This window comes from Festucalex cinctus, chromosome 4 (assembly GCF_051991245.1).
Source record: "Festucalex cinctus isolate MCC-2025b chromosome 4, RoL_Fcin_1.0, whole genome shotgun sequence".
Taxonomy (NCBI): domain Eukaryota; kingdom Metazoa; phylum Chordata; class Actinopteri; order Syngnathiformes; family Syngnathidae; genus Festucalex; species Festucalex cinctus.
Genome location: NC_135414.1, coordinates 17,819,382 through 17,839,941, shown reverse-complemented (window position 1 = coordinate 17,839,941; position 20,560 = coordinate 17,819,382). Strand labels below are relative to the sequence as shown.

The window sequence follows — 20,560 nt, the reverse complement described above, 5'->3', positions numbered from 1 at the left end:
AATCGCTGCTTCCTGTTTTTTTTCCCCCCGTAGTTGTTATTCTTTCAAATCCGAAACCTGCGCTAATTGTAAAGGAACTGTTAATGGCGAGAATGGCGAAAAATTCATCTCATTACAGCTCCCTGAAACAAAAAAAAGTGGTCTGGCTTCACTGTGCCATCTCAGGTCATTAGGTTTAAACCTCGGGCACTTTCTACCTGGAAAAAGTCTTTCGTCTTTGACTATAACAGATGCGTTATGGCTTACTTGTTTTGCAAGTTAGAATATTAGACATTTATTGTACAAAAAAAAAAAAAAAAAAGAGGCTGTAATGTAAGACTGGTGGAAGGTTTTGGTGATACTGGTGGCAATTAAGAATTATAGCGCATATAGCCATAACAGAGTTCATATGACAAATTGCATGGAATAGAAGTGGAATGGTTGTTTTGGCACACAATGATCAGCTGCACATAATATTTTCAACCTTTTCAACCATAAAAAAATGCAATGCAACAAGAGTTTACATGAGGTTGTTTGTAAGAATGACAAAAAGCTGCAACCACACTACTTTGCAATCAAATCACGAGATATTTTCAGTGTTCTCAAGAGGAATTCAATTACAGTCCGCTCCCGTCTCTGAAAAGCATTTACAACAGAACGCTGCCTCATTTTGAATCTCATGTGATTTGCTTTATCTATTTATTTATTTATTTATTTTTTAAAGAAGAATTATATTAACCCTACTGGTTCAATTTATTTTGAGTACCTGCAAATTGTATTCACTGAAGGAACTCCACTTGAAAGGATATTTCCAGAGCACGTCAATGTTCAATTGACTGTAATAGCACAACTCTCTTTGGTCATAATATTCCTGGAAATTATATTATACTGCATATTGTATAAATTATATGCATTATACAGAAATGTTAACATCTGACCCCATCTAATGAACAATCCTGATTGAATCATTTTTATAAAAGCGATTTAGGGAAAAGCATTGCCCATTTACTTGTATTATTTCTGATCAAAGCATGGATGAACGCACATCATATCGTAAGATAATTTCATCATTTCAAAGCCTAATAAGTTAGTTAAGGCCACTTGGCAGGACAGCTAGCTTTAGCATTATCCAAGCCACAATCTAGCAGTTTATGAAAATTAGCTGCATGTTGAATGATTCAAACATAAAATGAAATTGAAATGAAAATGGAAACTTGCAGTAAGATACTGAAAACCTACAGATGGTCACTTCTTATTATGATTATGTTTTAAAAAGCAATCTTCCACACAGTCCAAAGAGTAACTGCTTTTTCCTTCTGCTTTCAAGAAAATTATGAGTGGAAATAGGCCAAGCTTCCGATAAGTGTTACACTTTTTGAAACCTCATCTTGCAGGTACAATTTATGTTCATCACGGCCGGGCCCCAAAAACATTTCTTTGACCTCGTAATTGCCTTGTGGTCGCATTTTTGGATAATAACCCAATCCCAAACGTTTTCCATGGCGGCGTTTCCAATTGTGCTTGAAATGTTGTGGAGAGTAAACTGCATCCTATTCCCTCCTCTACTGACATTCAGTCAGACGTCAATTGTGGCTGACAGCATAAATGTTATGCTTTCCCTTGAGTGTTGTAAAATGGCCAACTTGAGGTGGCCCAGATTTCTAATCCTCTAGATAGAGAAGACTCATTACGTGCCGCTGTAGCTGTGGCTAATGGTGATCTGAATTAAGAATCTTTAAGGCAAGGCACATTTGTTTGAATGGCACACTTAAGGTACAAGACAATTTCATGTACTTTACATTAAATATTACAGAAAGAAAAGCAAACTTTGTAAAAAAACAAAAAACAAAACAAAACATCTAAAGCAATTAGATTGAAATGATTCAAACCAAGCTTCACTCTATCATTTTTTGGGACAAACACTTCTGTCTTTTCTCTATTGAGCTGGGGGGAAAAAAAGAAAAAGGAAATAAATAACATTAAAAAATGTGATATGAAATGTTGCGGTACTCCATAATCTGGTGATAGATAGCATGTAGATATTAAAAAGAAGTGGTCCAAGATGGACCCTTGTGGAATCCCGCATGTGATCTTGTAAGACCCAGCTGTACTACTGTCATGATTTGGGTTTAGGTTTTTTTGTGTTCTTGTTTACTATTGGTTCCCTTGTTGTGTTTTCCATGTGTCTACTTTTTTGATCTTGTCCACCTTTACTATTCTGCCCTCCCTCTTGTGTCAGCCAATCAGTGCTCCCAGCCATGTGTGTCTTGTCCAGGTGTCTCTTGTTGCATAATTAGTTCATGTGTATTTACTGTGACTTCACATTCTATGGGAAAGACGGACGTTACCACTTGGGAACTTTTACGACTGAGTTCTGTTCATGTGCTTTTGTTGTTGTAGCAAAAAACTACAAATGGAAGCTGACATTTTGGAAGCTTTGCACGGAAAACTGGACAGTTACGGAAAATAATGACTTGTGCACGCTACGTAATTGTGTAGATTCTAAAACAACCTGCCAGCAGACGATACCACCCTTATTAGTGTTGATATTTCTGCGCTCTCCACCATGTTGAAACTTGAATAGTTCTCTCAGCTTGGAAACTCGGGTATCAAAATAAATTCCCAGTTGTCCAGTGGAAAATACGACAGGAGGGAGTGTTCACATGGAATTTACTCTACATGTGGTATTTACTATAATTTCGATATCACATGAAGGCAGCATTAGTCTTTTGTTCATGTCTGGTTGGTCCATTGTCTGTTTCAGTGCCATGTTTGTCATTGCCCCACGTATCACCTCGTCTTTAGCTTTTTTCATAGCTCATCAATTTTCGATTATGGACTTTGTTATTTTCATGTTTACCTGCCAGTTCCTTGTTCACCTTCATGTTTTTGTTTAATTAAAGAAAACAACCTTTTTGAACTTCACCTCTGCCTCCTCGCTCTGCTTCCCTGTATTTGGGTCTTCAACCACGGCAAACCCTGACGGACAAAGTGGAAGGTAATCAGCGTTAAATGATGTAGTCTGATCATTTTTTAAAAATGATATATGTAATGCAATAATCTCATGTAATCCAATAAAATTCACTCCAGTTATGATGTGATGATACAATCCCCGCTGATTACAATATGATTATTCTATTGTAGTCTATTTTGGAAGAATTTTCTTTGCTTGTGTGGTATCACTGTTCAGCTGCTGATACTTAATTATTGCTTATCGCGCGTCCACATGGCTCTCTCAAGCTCAATCTCGAGAAATGACCTTCTTTTCAAGGGAAAACCTCACAGGTAGCACCGTAGCTGTCTTTGTTCAAGCAAAGGTGTTCGTGCCAATTTCCCTTTCTGAACTAACTGCCCATGTCTGCGTCAGATTCAAGCAACTGGTACCACGTGCCCACAAGCAGAACAACCCGCCCTTCATTTCACAGCCACATTACTAACCCTGCCATATACCTTCTGCTTCACCAGCCTTGCTGCCCCACGGTTGCTTCATTGGCTTTGAAATCGGCCCTGTCGAGCTTCATCAATGTTAGTACAAACTTCATCTTAGCGCAATGCTTTGCAATTGTTTTTTTTTATTTTTTATTTTTTATTACGACCCAATAGGAAGACAGTATTTTGCTAGTAGTATCATTTGTGTATTAAATTAAATACACTTCTGGAGGAGCTAATACTCCATGCACAATCTCTGACAATGAGAGTGCCACTGCCACCTACTGAAGTGGATGTGCAATTACACTCTCAAATGCCCGCCTCCTGCCCGGATCGGACCGCAACCCCCTTTTTAAGAAGGACTGCCTTAGCATCAGAAGGGCTAAACTCTTACCCATAATCAAGTACAGTTAAAAGAAAATAACAAAAAAACTCATACACCTTCAATCTTCCTGTCTTTCTCTACCTTTTTGAATGAATGATGTATCATTCTTAATATAATGAACATGGTGTTTAGTAAAATATACGGGTAATATTACCACAAGAAAACAAACAAAAAAAACAACAACAACAATAAAATAGAAGAGGCAATGAATGGCATTTAGCACATCGTTATGACACTCAGATTTGAGGGATCCTAATTTCTGGCCTGATTCTCCAGATAAGAGTGCTGCACTGTGGTAATAATTTATCATCTTTAAAATGGGACTAAATTGTAAAGTTAATCATGTTGAAAGTCTTGCCACTGTTCTACTTTCCCTTTCAAACTCCCCAAGTGTATATTCACTTCAGCAGCCCCATTTACAACCTCAAGAACAAAATCATTTGTTTTTGTACTAAAAATAATTCACTACTGTGTACAACAAATGTAACAATTTTGATCTTACACTATTCCTGCCTCTGAATCTGTCAAAGGATAGAAATTCCTTCCCAGAGTAATAAATGAATGCTCCTCGGCATTTACAGAATTACACATTACTTTGTGATATACTTCAAGATCAATTATATGTTCTATATTTCCCCGACGAGCGCTAAGTAGTTATGACAGGCTGCAGACAGGTTGTGACAATGAAACAATGACACGCCTTCCCAAGGCACTGAGAAATAAGTGCTGGCTTATTTGCACTTGTCAACGTGTCTGTATTGGAATAGTATAGTAAAGAAAAAAAAAAAACACTTGAAAGTAACAATTAGATGAGGCATCCTTACAAATAATGACTAGCATCCTGAAATGGAGTTGATCAAAATGTTTTGTTTTGTCCCTAAACACACAAACTTGTTCAAGATAAATTAATTTTTAAAATATGCTTAAAGGGGATTGTTGATGCCAAAGCTGGTTTGATGAAAAATCTTGAATGTAGTTTACTGAAAGTCTATCGATAAATTTGGATGTCTTTTCACAACAAATCTAAGTTTGCCTGTTGTTTCCTCACCGCTTAGTAAACTGTAATTTCAAATATTTTATTCGTACCTCTCTTTTTTTTTTAGTTATGGATCAGTGGATAGTTGTACTACGTATTGCTTACAGTTTAATTTGAATTTAGGGATGGAAGACCTGACGGCGTCCCTAAGCAGACATTCCCATCTCTGATGTCGAACATACTTTCACAGGTGGAGCAAGAGAATCACTTTGTGTAAACACCGTAATCACAAAGCAGACAGTGTTGGCCTTTTTTCTTGCCAATCGGGGTTGATACAGGTAACCCAGGCAACCTGAAAATGTACCCAAATTAGCAGGTAGCAGGAGAAATGTATGATTAATGGCTCTCGTGTGGAGCAGCCCCAAGAGCAAAGGATGCTGGAGACACAATTGTTTTAAGCACGATGACGGCTGGTGAAGTTTATTCATGGGGGGGGGGGGGGGGGGGGGGGGGGGGGGGGGCTATACATGAATATACTGTACTGTGTAGCCGAAAGTACGAGTATTCAACTCCATCAATTACCCATAGCACTACTACTTTTGATATATTAAATCCCTATCTCAGCTGGCTCTGGGCAGTAGGCGGGGTACACCCTGGACTAGTTGCCAGCCAATCGCAGGGCACACAGACAGAAACAATCATCCACACTCACAAGCACACCTAGGGACAATTTGGAGCGCCCAATTAACCTGCCATGCATGTCTTTGGAATGTGGGAGGAGACCGGAGTACTCGGAGAAGACCCACGCGGGCACGGGGAGAACATGCAAACTCCACCCAGGAAGGCCGTAGCCCGTACTCGAACCCGAGTCCTCAGAACTGAGAGGCAGACGTGCTAACTACTTCTCCACCGTGCCGCCCAAAAAGAAGACTGACATGTATATTCAGTGTTTATCAGTGTTTTTGTTTGTTTATTTCTTTAACCCATGTATTTCAATTGGCATCAATTACATATTTTTGCTATTCGGGCCAATCTCTGTCCCAGTGGTGGTTGTCGATTGTAGAGTAAAGTGGTTTAAAAAGATATATTGATTAATCTTCGGATCGATTTTGTGAACGGTTTTCCAACTGGCTGATTGGTGATGGGCTGAAAAATATTGATAGTGTAAAAACCTAGTTATTAATTACTTTATGCTTTTGTAAAGCACCGTATAGACTGCTATTTGTCCATGAAAATAAATAAATAAATAAATACATACATAAATATTTGTTTTTTTTTTTTGGGGGGGGGGGGGGGGGGCTATAACGTGTCAGCGTTTTATGCTGTATAATAAAGTGTTGTTTGTCTCGTTTTAAAAACACATACTTTATTTCTTTATTAAGGTTTTTCATTTTTGGGGAGGGGTTCAAATAGTCATCAAATGGCTTTATATGTGCACATACACTTCGTGACTCAAACTACATTTTAGACTGATATTATGTAATATTGCCAGTGGAAATCTGTCTTTCCTCAACTCATTGGTATTTTTTTTTTTTAAATACTTTTTTTTTTTCTCTCTCTCTCTCTAAAACTGGAACTTTGGAAGACGGGGGTTTTCACTCAATTATTATTTCACTCTTCCCCACGTTTCCCCATGAGGTCAACTCCAATTCACAAAAGGAATAAAGTAAACATAGAACTCCTATCCTCTTAGTGCAAGGAGGGAGTGTGTGGCTGCTCTTGAACACACAAGAGTGATGCTTTAGTTCTTTGCAGCATCCCCTGCTCGTGTGTCGTGCATGGACCGTTCCTCAATTCTTGCACGTACAGTCTGAGTGGGAGCAGCGCACACGGACCAAAAAGGTTCCCGTTGTGGATTTAGCCAGACGCCTCAGGACTCTGTACAGCGCAATTCCAACACAAATGGATATTTCCGTGGCTTTCTTATCCCTTTTCCTGTTTTCCAAACCAGGTAAGACGACGACCTCGTTATTTGTGAGCGCCGCAACATTATTGCCGTTTTCTATTTTTTTTTTCCAAGCTGCGCGAAAGTGGTCAGTTGAAAATATGGTGTCATGTTTGTTTCAATCACTTGCCGTTTGCAAACTAAAAGAATGCACGAGGTTATTCGTCTGCGCACAGCTGCTGCTAAAGGGAACGCAGGTGTAAGCTATAGACGTGCATTTTCATTGAATTCAATTAAATGAAATGCATTAAAAACGACTTTTAACACAACTGCAATTCAAGAAGATGAGCAGCAATACTGTACCCTGACTGAATGTGTCTCTTTCCCCCCCCTTGGCCAGTTTTGGCTTTTGGTACAGATCAAGACTACCAAATTGATATAATCAATGAACTGGACTTGGCAAACGCTACCTATGGAATTACTCAAGTGGCCGGCCTTCACAACAGCAGCAAAGCCTTCGTTTTTCGAGGTAAGACGACCATAAAAGTTGGAAAATCTTGTCGTATGCTTGATGGCTGCGTGCACTCACCAATCCTTGTAATTGTGGGGATGCTGCCATCCACAAGAGAGCATCTTATCTCAAATCACACACATGTATCATATAAGCAAGAGGCACCAGAATCATTCTGGAACAAGGGAAGAGTTAATAAAATCTGACTAGGAGACAATAAACATTACTTGAGTAAAGTTACACCACACAACTTGCAAATGCGACTATGCACAAATTGACACTATTACACACATGCATTGTTGGAAATTGTTTGTGTATTGTTTGTGTAATGGATAGATCAGGAGCCAAACTGGTTAAGATATTTTATTGTTGTTGTATGACTCCATGCTGTCAGTCACATACTCGGCTGAGATCTCGCGTTAAATAATAAATACGGAACTGCCATGGAGTGTGTGACTTGAGCTTTTAGAGAGTTTGGATGTGATTAAGTGAAAGGAAACGCAGCTTAGACAAAAGGTTGACCTGTTGTTGCAACTGTGATGTCAGATGAAACCTTTGCTTTAAGCGGACTGTTGAAAAGAGCTGCAGATGCTTTTCTGAGCTCCCTCTGTACTCTTGCGTTGCCCCCAGCCTTAAGCGCATTGTTACTGTTAGAATGGGGGGAAAAAGGTGCAATGTGAAAGAAGTACATTTTGTGTGTGAGCGAAAGCTTAAGAGTGTGATTTACCAAAAAAAAGGGCTTTGCCGAGTGTTGCCTACTGTGACCTCCTTCATTGTCTACATTACACAAAACCCATGAAGTACATGTTAATTATTGATATAATTCTACATGTATGCATAGTTTCAATGTGATTCTGTCATGACAGAATGAGTGTTAAAAATGCTGCTTAAGGCCTTAAAAATAACAATGGGGAAAAAAATGAAGAAGAGGGGTTTTTAGTTTAAGGATGGTGGCACAAACGCCGCTTGTATGAATCAAAATTCCGTCGCCTTGGATGCTGAAGTGCATTTAGGAGAGAGATAGAGAGAGAAAGAGGCTGTCTGCGAGTGTGTGCGCCTTGTGCCAGTATCTTGGAATGAATGAATGAATTAGCACACCTAATTAGCCAAATATGATGCAGAGCTGTCCAAGTTTGAGGAATGGAGGACACCCAGGATTCACACACATTTTTTTTTTTTTTTTTTTTTTTAAACTTGTGACAGGTACATACTTGCATGTTGCTGCCAACCTGTTCTCCTTATGCTTTCCTGGTTACTAGTGTTGAGATGCACCACCAAGTGCAATAGATGATGTGAGAAATTTACAAGGTGTTCTTTATGAACATTAATGGCATGGTTTTTATTTCATACACTTTATGATGAATTTCCGTGCAGTAAAAGGCAAAAGAAAAACTAACAGTAAGTTCGTCATTTTTACTTGACTGAAAGCATATTTTTTAATAGTATTACATGACTGTTTAAATGAATACACTATAAACCGGAGGCAATCATAGAGCTCACAAGAAATGTTATTCTACTTACTGTTGACATATTCATGTTAATTCCAGCAGTATGTTAAAAAAAATGCTGAAAAACTTTTTTTGTGCTAAGGAAATAGGATCGTGGTGCTTTGCTGCCATCCTGTGGTAGCTATATGCAATTGATAGTAGCTAGCTCAGATTTTTGAAAATGGAGTTTCCCATCTTCTAAAGCAGGGGTGGGCAAACTCGGTCCTTGAGGGCTGGAGTCCTGAAGGTTTTGGAGGTTTCCCTCTTCCAACACAAGCTGATTCCAATCAACAGAATCATCATCAGGCTTATGCAGAGCTTGCTGATTAGCTGATCATATATCAGCTCAGCTGCTCGAGTTTGCCCACCCCTGTTCTAAAGAGTCTCTTCCACCTGTACGAACAGTCCATCATTAACAGTTAGGAACTGCGCAGAGGCTACTATGGTGGAGTATGTAATAATGAGAGACTGGGCAGTGGTCATCCAGACCAACAGCAGAAGCTTTGCAGAAATGATCATCCCAGCATGTCTTTTATCTCATCTCTCCATCACTTCATCTCTTGTCCCAAGATTATTGCACCAGTGCATTTAATGAAAGCGTGTTTAGGGTTGGCGGCTGAGCGACACCACTAAAAGGTCTTTATCTCAATGTGTGATCCGACCTTTTGATGAACAAAACGGGATTAAAAAAAATGCTAATACTCTCCTGCTGGGTGCTTCGAACCAGGAACAAAACACGGCAAGATATTTGCATATGTGGTATAGCTTGTACTTTTTTATTAACTTTTTTATTAAATTGGCTACTTTTTGTGTAAACCCCCACCCAACCCCATGCTCGTTGCTCACTGACTGGTACCATATTATGATGCTGCGAGCTTGTTTTGTCTTCTCTTATCAGAATGACTACATACAGTATGTCACCACACTGTCCTTGGGTGCAAAATGTATTTATTTGTAACACGGCATATCTGTTGTTGCCAGGCCTCAAGGCCAAACTGAAAGTTCAGATTATAGACCTGAACCTGATAAATGGTCACCATGGAAGAATTGAATATTGAGGGGGAAAAAATCAACAGAACTTTTTCGGATGATTACCACCGATAAATGTGATGACTGAAAATATGCTGACATATACAAATCCACTCAAAAGTTTGGAAACCGTTTTCCGTGCAAAGTTATTGAATCGAAATGATTATGGATCTGAATCATGGTCGCTCCCTTTGCAAAGAATATATGTTGAAAATCTCCACAGCATGCCGTGTCAATGTCAAATAGCACCACAGAGGAAATCACAGCCTCATCCAGATGGTGCTGACACCATTTTAGAAAAACATTGCATTTAAACTGCGAGTCAGGTTGGGGGCGGTGATAGCAGGTCCCTGCTGCCAATATTCAACTGGCATTTTACAGGAAGAGGCCAGCAAACTCGAGTAGCATGTTGCTTGGACAACAGAGATGCATGCATTAAGATATTGAGGTTGATAATGTAATGACAGCTCATTTTTTTTGGCTTCCTGTCAGTGGGAGGCCAACCTGAGTTGTGCAAGATGAACTAGACTGGCACCGGCACCAGTGCTGAACCGGCACTGACTCCGATTTTTAAAGTGTTGTTTTGACACACACAAAAATGCATACATTTGCATCCATCTTACATTCATTGTATCACTGATTATACACTGTACTTCAAATCAATATGCATACATAAAAGAGCATTTGTGTTTGAGTTTCCTGGCTTTTGCTTAAACTGTTTCTCTTGCCAATGTCGATCAGGGACAAGGTTGCTAATTAATTTCCCAGCTAATAATTAAAACTGGATGAGGCAATTTCTGGAGAAATAGTGTGACTGTTCAAATGCTGAATCACAAAATTACACAAACGTGAAATCATACTAAATGAGTTGGAAAGTTGTTGTAAGATAAGGAATTGTAACTGGTTTCAGAGATGTTAATTAAAGAGCACACACAAAAGAAGACTAAAAAAGTGAGAAAAAAATGATGATGATGATGATGATGATATGTTGACTCGGAAAGGTGGCCAAATGAAAATTGAAAATTGATTTGGAATGATATTAAATGATAGGGAAGAATGTAGAATGCTTTTGAAAGTGTGCAAATGCATGCATTGCACGATGTGGAATGCTGTTGAAATTTTGTTGAATTAGGTGAAATAATATTGGTGAAAATGTACAATATGTGACTGAAAAAGGTGGAATTTTTGATATGTGGGGATGTTGAAAATCATTCCCAAGGTAAACTGAATGAGCTTAACATTTTGATTGTTGAATGAGAAGGAAATGTTCAATGTGTCAATTTGTGGGTCAAAAATGTTGAATTATGTGTAAATATTTTGCATGGGTGAAACGTATCAGATTGAATGGCAGGGGGAATTGAAAGAGGCGAACGTTTGAATTTTGAATAGGAACAATACTGAATTTCAAATCGTAATGAAACAAACCCTTCATCCTAACCCTCATGCCTAAGCAAAGAAATTTTTTTGGTGAAAAAGATGCAATATTTAGCAGAAGAATTTTTGCTATGTAAAAGTTGGTGAAGTGCTGAAGATTGATCCAAAGGTGAATTGAATGAGCTGAACAGTTTGAATTTCAAATGGAAGTGAATTTTTTTCATGTTTGATTTGAAATGAGTGGAGATTTTTGGGGTGACAATGTTGCATTATGGGAAAATGGTGGAAGTTAAGAATGCGATAAATAATAATAGCATGCGAAGCATTAATTTTTTTTGAACATGTTGAAGTTGGAATGGTTTGAATCGGTTGAAAATTGTAGAAGTAATTGAAGGACAAAAGACCATTTGTACTGTTAAGTAATTTGTGTGTGACTCAGAAAGTAAAAAAGGGTTTGTTCTGTTCAAAGTGGATTAAGGAAAGTTTCTGCCTGGCATATGTTTTTTTTATTTTTTATTTTTTTATTAAGAGAGCAGCTGTTGAAATGTCACTGATGAGCAGTTAGCCGAATTTGAAAGATGCTGAACGTCTTGATGCAAGATCCTCCAAAGGTTTGCTGTCGTACAGCACCGAAAGCTCAATATGAGCCTCCGCTAACCAATCTCACAAGGAGAAAGGCTTGGAAATACATGAAGACAAATGTTCAAATGATTTTGATTCCATCATGGATGCCGAGCTCCTATGAACAGTCCAGATGGTTGGAGTTCTGGAATGATTGATAGATGGTCACCGATGTCCACAAGGAGCAGGTCGAGTGATGTTTTCGGCTGGAACAATCAGGTGCAAGATGGGAGGCACATTTCCTTTGTCATCATGAGCAGCAAGTATGTGGAGTTTCTAACTGACAATTTTCTGCCGTGGTTTAAAAAGAATCTCATGGACATCCCATAGTACAAAAATACCATTTAAGCTTTTTGCTACTATGGGTACAAAGGGAGAAAGGGACTGCACATATTTTAATGAGGCCACCAAGTCATCTCTTTACGTGAGAAAAGAGGGCAAGTAAGCCAAAAGTCTTGCAAGCATGCAAAAAATTGTGTTCTGAAAAAGGTGAAACAAACCGATTAAGCAGATGATGGTCATCTGCTTCTTGTTCATTTCAAACTGTATCACACATAATAGCTGGCGAACAGATGAATTATGGAAAAAGTTGGAACACAAACAAAGAAAATGAAAATAAATTCAAGGTAAGAAGTACAATTAGCCCGAGTGAACTCGGTGCTGTTAGAAATTTACTAAACAACTGAAGTTTTGCATTCATCTTTTTCTTGCTCTCTTCCTAGCTCTGTTAATTACATAATTGCATAACAAGTTGTGATTGTTTGTTGCTTTAGGGGCAACTATCTTTATCAGCAAAATAATTACCTGGATAGAAACCTGGTTGGCTGCACTGGATTCCAGTAAAAAGTCAATTAAGCAAACCTCAGAACAGGAATACAAATGTCACGACAACATTTCATAAGCTGCATCTGTGTCATCACGTTTTTGGGTTCAGAAGAATATCGTGGGGAAAAAATACATATTTGAGTTGTGAAATAAATTAGTGTGCTGTAAAAAAAAATACTGTCAGTAGAAATTCACTTTCAATTTAAAGTTGAAAAGAAAACATTAAGTACAGGTCGGTAACCAAACAAAAAATTGATTTATACCTTTAAATCTGAATAATGATATAAATACGGTAAGTCGGGGCTTAAAACTGCGACCAAATGGTTGCATATGCGACAAATTTCCAGTGTGTGCGAGGAAGAATTTCTTCTGTTTGCGTTTGTGCACGTGCGTGTGTTTTAATATTGCCGTCAAGGCAGGCATTGCATTAGCGATTGTGGTTAAAGTCACTCTTTTACAGGCTTCAATAAGTAATATTCATTGATAAATAATTGATTTATCTGACCGCTTATTCCTCACAAGGCTCACCAGCCGGCTTTGGGCAGTAGGCCGGGCACGCCTTGAACTGGTTGCCATCCAATCAAATAATTAATACATAAAAAAATATATTGTTGTTATTTGTTCCTGTGTCATTAAAGGTAGTTAAGCGGCAATTAAGAAAGCCTGTTCAGTCATTCAATGTTGATATGTCATGTTGCTAGATGTGGTTCTCCATGGAATGTGGGTTAGGGCTATTTTGTGGAATGATCAGATTAGGATCTCAGATTTTTCAGAAATAAGTAAACTGTTGGAAATTATGCACCTTATGACAACTGACTTGATAGCAAATTGGTTGGTAATAATTTCCAATTAATCAATACTTTCACCGAACCTTCCGTTTCATAAAAAGTGTTGATGATTACAATTTTTTTTCAAGTTGTGCGTAAATATAGTGACCGTTTTCAACAGATGTTTTTGGTTTTGTTTTTATCCTGCTCACATTGCTTCTCTTCAGTCTTGTGGGATCAAATGTATCTCAGTGACACCTTAACCCTCAACTCCAAAGGCGGAACAGGAAGCTAATGACAAATCCGGGTACCAAGACAAAAAAAAAAAAAAAAAAAAAAAAAGAAGAAGAAGAATAAAACTCAAAATGAAACAGGCGGCGGATTAAGTACAACAGAAAACCAAAGAAATTTGACTGACTGATTTAAATCCCATTTTATAGTTGCCCTTTCATAGGAGTCTATCAGCTCTATACAAAAATGAATAAATATCCCAACCTTTTAAGGTAAATGTGATCTATTTGTGTCAGACCATTGGAGGAATGTTTTGCTTCTTTCAACAGGTGCGTGTGTGTGCGTGTACGCCAACAGGAAGCAGGAACTAAGCTTCCTAAAACAGAATGCAAATTTTAAAGAGCTCAGTTTAGCTCACATTGCAGATCCTGCAGTAAAAATAGACGCGTGGTGTTAATAGGAGTAATACGGGATGACACATTTTGGGTCGCAACCCAACTATGACTGCAAAGAGAGAACTAAAAATGTCGCGTACAAATCACGTTTTCATTGAAGATTTGCAAATAATTGAATTAGGTTTGACAACCCCCACAAGATGACTCCCTTTCTTAGAGTGTAGATTCTATTTATACCGTGTTGTCTGCAGAGCGGAGTCAGGATGCATACGGCATGACATGCCCATGCTTCATGCAGGCAGGCCGTGGGCAATTGGCAGGCCGCGCGTAGCTAAGCAATGCTACGACAATAAAGTCTTACAGTGCCAGCAAAACCAATGAAGGTTATCAAACCTTTCATCTTTTATGTATGAGCTTCCTGGCTGCCCTACTGCTGGAGGAGGAGGCGAGACACCGGCCCCACCTCACGGGGACCTCCGTGGAATGTGAATTATTCATCGGACATGAAGGGGGATAGCTCTTAAAGGCACGGACGTGTCTCGATTACGTCCTTGCTGTCAAATTAAAGGCAATGTGTAGTGATGGCCTCAAACAAAACAGGCTGTGTGTGTCGGACATATGTTTGGACAAAAGCATTTTATTACAATATATACTGTGTTCATATAATTTGATCAATGACTCAATTTTCTTTTGAAAATCAATTAATTTTACTGTTCTGCGTATTTGAATTCCTGTCATTTGAAATTACTGAAAAGACAATAATCACAAATATTGTCAAACGTATAAAAATTAGGGATGGGTGGTTACCGATACCAGGTATCGTTGTTGGACTGAGTATTTCAAGGTATCGGTACTCGTGATGGTGGTTGATACCAGTTTACGATCAGGAACTATTTAATTTCTAACTTAAAAAAAAAAATGCTGTATTGGGATATAATGGTGTTACTTTAATTCATTCATTCATTCATTCATTCATTCATCCGGCCATTTTCACTGAAGCAACCCCCTTTCGCACCTAGCTGTTTTACTGGACAACAAATATTGGAGTCTCTTCTTTCATCAGAAAAAAAATCTGTTTCTGTTTTGCAGCAATTAGCATAAGAATATAGCTAAGTTTCATCATTCAGCAATTAGCATAAGAATATAGCTAAGTTTCATCATTCTTCACAAATCTGTTTTAAACTGTTTGCATCTCTTATACTCTGCTGCCACTTGCTGGTCGTTTTTGTCACTGCTACCATTGCTTCACCCATTCTGGCAATTCAGAGGTATCAAAACCTTCTGTATGCTCCAGCATTAAAAACAAAACAAACAAAACGTATAAATACGTCTTTTGGACACTGGTAATATTTAAAATAGAACATATTTATATGTTTTTGGGAGCAAATGAGTTAAAATATGTGCTGTTGTTTTTTGGGGCGAAAACAACACTATCACAGTTTCTTTCTTTTTTTTCTTTTTTTTTTATTTATTGCTGTGAATTGATCATCTAACAGGTTGCACCTGTGGCAGCTTCAAAGCAGATGGTGTGATATCTAACTTTTGCACTCAAGATGAAACCTACATCACACTGAGGAAAACAAGAAGCATCTTACTTGTCACACCTTAGCAAAACAATTTGGCAGTTGTTCATGTTTGAAGTGTAGAAATATTTTCATTTCAAGGTTGAGAAAGTTTTTCTCCACTTGAAAAGGTGAAGTGGTGTAAGTAAACGTCTTGAGGAGCTCACCTATCCTTGAATGTGAAAAAGAGAACCAGGGAATGTTACAGTATGTGTAGTACGCTACACTGAAACTCAGGGCTGCTTTTGAATGCGATACACAAACATATACTGTCAAGATCCTGGTGGAAATAACATACGATGGAACACCGACTTCTCATCTTCTCAATTTGCAGCTACAATCAGTATACGAAGCTTGCTTTCACTTCATTTTTACTCATTTAGTATCATCGTTTAACAAAACTGATAAAGCTAAGTATTCCTGCACGTCAGTACCTTAATAAGTGATGAAAACGGAGCAGTTTTTATAGGGTGTATTTTTTTTATTGTGTGTGTGCGCATGTGTACATTCTTATACTTTTTAAAAACATTTCTTTTAAATGTGATTCTGCTCAGCTGCTGCTGCTTCTTAATTACCCCTAGATCAGCCATCTTTGTTGTTTACATTCGCTTTGAACGGTTTGAGGTAAAAACTGGGCGATTCCAAGTGGGATATGTCCGACTTCCCACCTTCCTCGACCGCAGCATTAGCCTTAGCGGCTTTTATTTTGAAGTTGCTCCACGTGGTGCCGTGACAGCGAGCTTGACTTGTCTTCTTGTAGATACAGTTGACATTTCAGCTTTCCTTATCACAATTTTTATTATCATTTCATAGCTTCTACCAACATCAACACTGTGACATCCCAAAATCACATCCAATTGCTATTGTATGATACAGCACAAGTCTCCGGCATTAGCAGCCACTCGGCAAGTATAAATATTGGCATCATGCGTACCAGGAGGTGCATTCAAACGCAGTCGGACATTTCATATTTAATCAAGACAGATGAAAATATCATATATTGTTTATTTATTGTTACCCGCTGCCATATTTTACCTGGCAACAATCAAATAATGAAAGTACCACCACTTTATTCCCCCCCCCCCCCCCCCCCCCCACCTTTAAAGCACTGCTAATCCATCAGATAAAATCAAATAAATTGGTTGTTATATGACAACAAGGCTGGTGTATTATGCCTATTAAAAGTCTTCAAAGCTTTAGTCTTGGGAAAATGCAAACACAAACTTCAACAAAGAAGCATCAAGCGATGTCAGATGAAATGGACAAAAAAAAAGGTGAACAATGACTACATGTCAAGGCAAGTCGTCATTTAGTAAGAGTCATCCTGTGAAGAAGCGGCATCGGAAAACGCGTCGCGACGCCGCTACCGCCGGCTTGTCATGTCTCCGGGGGGAAGACACAGGGCTGAAAAGTGTGAGTCGCTTTAATGAAAGTGATGAAGGCTTCCTCCGCTTTTTGTTGCTGAAGGCTTTTGCACAAAAAGCTTATGAATAGTAAAGCCTGCTCATTAGTCTTTTCATTCCAGTGCCTGAGCAACAACATTTCTGAATGTATGATGTGACCAAAACATCCAGCGTATACTACAATCATTAAAGAAATAAGCAGGCGATGCCAGTGAATGGATCACAAGGCCGTAGGACTGTTTGGAAGAACAAAGACTTGAAGAACAATTGCATCCTCGTTTTTTTTTTTAGTTATAAGACGCAAGACTCCATGCCACTGACTACAATAGAACTACGTTGTTTATCCCACAGGGAGTTAGAAATATATTTTAAAAGTGCCATATTCCCCGTGCAACAAGACATTGCTTGTCAATCTCCAGGCACAAATAGACAATACTCCAATATTGCCGTTTATTTATATTGTTGTGTTCCTCCTCTATTCACTGGGATGTTACACAATGTTGCGCTTGCACTGTATTATAGATGAAAACGTTTTTTGTAGTCCGAATAACGGAGAAGAGCAATTGAATGCTTGTTTAACACTTCTACTGAGACAATTATCAGCAATGTCAGCCACCCGACCAGAATTTATGTAGAACCCTGGCTGAAAAGAGCTGAATAATGAATCCACATGAAAAATATTACCTCCATCTCATCTGTAGTTCATTAAAAGCTAAAGTGTACAAACAATGCAAAATGACTGACTGTTAATGTCAGTGTGACGCAAGACCTCAGGGAATGGAAATTCACCCAATTATGGCTCACTCACACACATACACGCACACAACAACAATGAGCAGACATTTTTCAAGCTTCTTCAACTTAAGTCTTGGTGAGAGAGGATATTTGTCTCGGCAAATAAGAGAAACATTTGACAAGTCATTTATTGCAGTGATGCGTTCTTTAAAAACCCCCAAAACAAAACAAAACAAAAAAAACAAAACAGTATCGACACACCCAATTACTTCAGTTGCTCCCATGATGATAATTGAACAATTTAGAAATGAAAAAAAAAATTAGAAATCTAAGAATAAGTACCTGAGAGGAGACAGTTCTGTTGATAATTGTGATTCATTCGAGGGAATTCGTCACGTCATCAATCTGGGACTTCACTCAGCAGATCCGTTTGGGAAAGGAGGGACATGCCGTACAATACTTCAAGCTGATTGGATGATGCGGCATCTTTGCACGTTTGTTTTGACCAATTAAGGCAGCGGATGAAAATGTCATCTTCCGTCTCGTCTTTGCACGGAAATCTTTTCCAGATAAAAAAAAATGCACAAAGTGCCTTTCACTCTCGATTATTTTAATATTTTTTTTCCCATAAATGAACAACAAAAGTGAATTTTAAAGGCCATTTTTTTAATATCTTACTGTTTTCTTGAAATTTATTGTTTACGTGAATTAAAAAGTACTTTCTTACATTTATGAAAGACCTGACTTATTGCACTTTCACAATTTACGATTATTGAATTAGAATTCTGAAAAGATTTTCTTCTCATCCAATGTTTGTGTCACACCTAAAGTAATTATAACACGTTATTTTTATTAATAAATCAACCATTTAATCAGTTACTGGCTCTGCAAAGTTTAATTTGGAATTTAATGTTTGTGGAGTTTCTTATCATGTCCTTGTTTAAGAAGAATTGATGTTCCATAATTACTCAATATCGGATTGAAATAAGTGAAATGAATGGGAAAAAATCAAATCGATTGAAGAAATTTGAATCCATACCCGGCCTGAGTTCCCTCAACACTGCGGCTTTGAATTAGCAAAGTTATATGTTGAACACCAACTGATACATGAATGTGACGTGCTCACATGTGTAGGGCATGCCATGCACTATTATGAGTTTGACCAGACTACAACTTATGAGGGGATCGCTGATTTTAAAAAAAGAAGAAAAAAACCCCCCACCTCCGAGTGACCATTGCAGGTATTATCTCCCCATGTGTCTACTCCCTGTATGGCCTTGTCCTTATCGCATCTCCCAGCGCTGCTCTGCATGCGCTGCACATGCTGCACCACCTGTTTTTGCCACCATTTATCCTCATCCACTTGATAACATTCTGGACTGGAAAATGTTGCAAAGCTCTTGGAGTGATCAACAATGCGGCAGTTGTGAGTACATGATGAAGCAGCCTGCCCATCAACATGATTGCATGATGATTAGCTCATTTGAAGATTGGTTGTTTGATTCCACATTTAATGACGTGGTAGTTTACAGCTCTCAGGGGACGAGAGCTGCTTTCTCCCGGCATTGCATTTTTTCAAATATGCAGAGCAGGGCTAATTGAGATAAATCGCGATGTAAAGCAATTCTGAGGATGCTTGGTGAAAATGCTGGTTTGTTCTGACCAGTCAGAAGGGCTTCAGTTTTAAATTATTTATCCAGTGATCAAATTTAGAGGTAGTGCAGTGTAGGGTTATTATAGTTTTTGAATTTTCATTTTTGTTCGTTTTGATTTAGTTTTCAGTTTTGTTTTGTTTTACATTTAGTTAGGTTTGATTAGACATTTAACTTTTACCAAGTACACTTTCCACACGCACTTCCATACATATAACTTATCATCATTACCAGGTGTCTGATACTGCTCGGTGGCACAGTTGGTAAAGTGCATTGTCCAGTAACCAGCTAAACTACTAAATGCTAGTTAATAACGCTGTCAATGTACGGCACAGCACGTCTCCAGCGTTTGCGTCCAGCAGCTAGCCGCGACACGCTAACGAGGGGGTTTCTTGATCCCTTGTGGCTCTAGTGCAAACTATTTCTAAATGGATAAAATATTGTGCTTTCACTCGACTATTGACTTTTTTTTTTTTTTTTTTTTTTACTGACAGTCCTAAAATTGTGTTGACGAACTGTAATTTAGTAATGACTTAAGATGAATGAATTGCCCACCTCTGGATAATCGCTTAAATGGGAAGACAATCACAAGTCACACTGACTGCGGAACGGATGCGGTGCGTTCTCCTTACGGCGGCCGTACGGACGCCGGAAGAATAGAACGCATTCAAGTCTGCGTGTCAATTCACACCAGCTCCAGTGCGGTGCGAAACGGATGTGGCGATGCGGAAGGTTTCCGCAAGTGTTCTATTTTTTCCGGATTCCGCATGCGGATTTTCATGAAGCGGAAGAAATTACGCGAGCTGGACAGGAAGTTGGGCGTTGGCGTCAAGCTAAATTTAAAAAATAAAACCGTTTGCGAACTTGTTTTTTTGGGGAGGGAAGCTATAGCTATAGCATGACAAGTCAGACATTTAAAAGGCAAAAAAAACGAGCTCAGAATAAATTAAACATGACAAAATGACACTATTTAAACACAATACCTAGTTACCCATGGTAGAAGAACTATGGTAGAAGTCCCAGAAATAATGTCCAAAAAGCATATCGATGTGACAACAGGCAAGTGTGGCTTATTGTTTCCAAATAGGACTCTACATACACGGTTGTTATCTCCTGACTCAACTCTCCAGCGTGAACCCTCCCGTGATCTTGTGGTCTGGCGCGTGCAGATTTCCGGACACGCAACGCACGCGGTTTGAATTGCAGCCCGTGCGGATGCCGTACGGAAAACGCACCGCGTCCGTTCCGCAGGCAGGGTGAATTGGGCGTAAGAAAGGTACACATACGCAGTATCTAACAACACAAAGCCAAAAA

General features: G+C 38.7%; 1 protein-coding gene across 1 annotated transcript in view; it reads left to right on the top strand.

Moving 5' to 3' along the window:
* Positions 1-6,512: 6,512 nt before the first annotated feature.
* Positions 6,513-20,560, top strand: part of LOC144017634 (protein kinase C-binding protein NELL1-like) — a 144,770-nt gene continuing 130,722 nt past the window's right edge. Inside the window, exons 1-2 of the mRNA XM_077519407.1 lie at positions 6,513-6,720; positions 7,055-7,183. Of these exons, the coding sequence (XP_077375533.1) occupies positions 6,672-6,720; positions 7,055-7,183 (178 nt within the window). The 5' untranslated portion in view covers positions 6,513-6,671. The remainder of the gene's footprint in view (positions 6,721-7,054; positions 7,184-20,560) is intronic.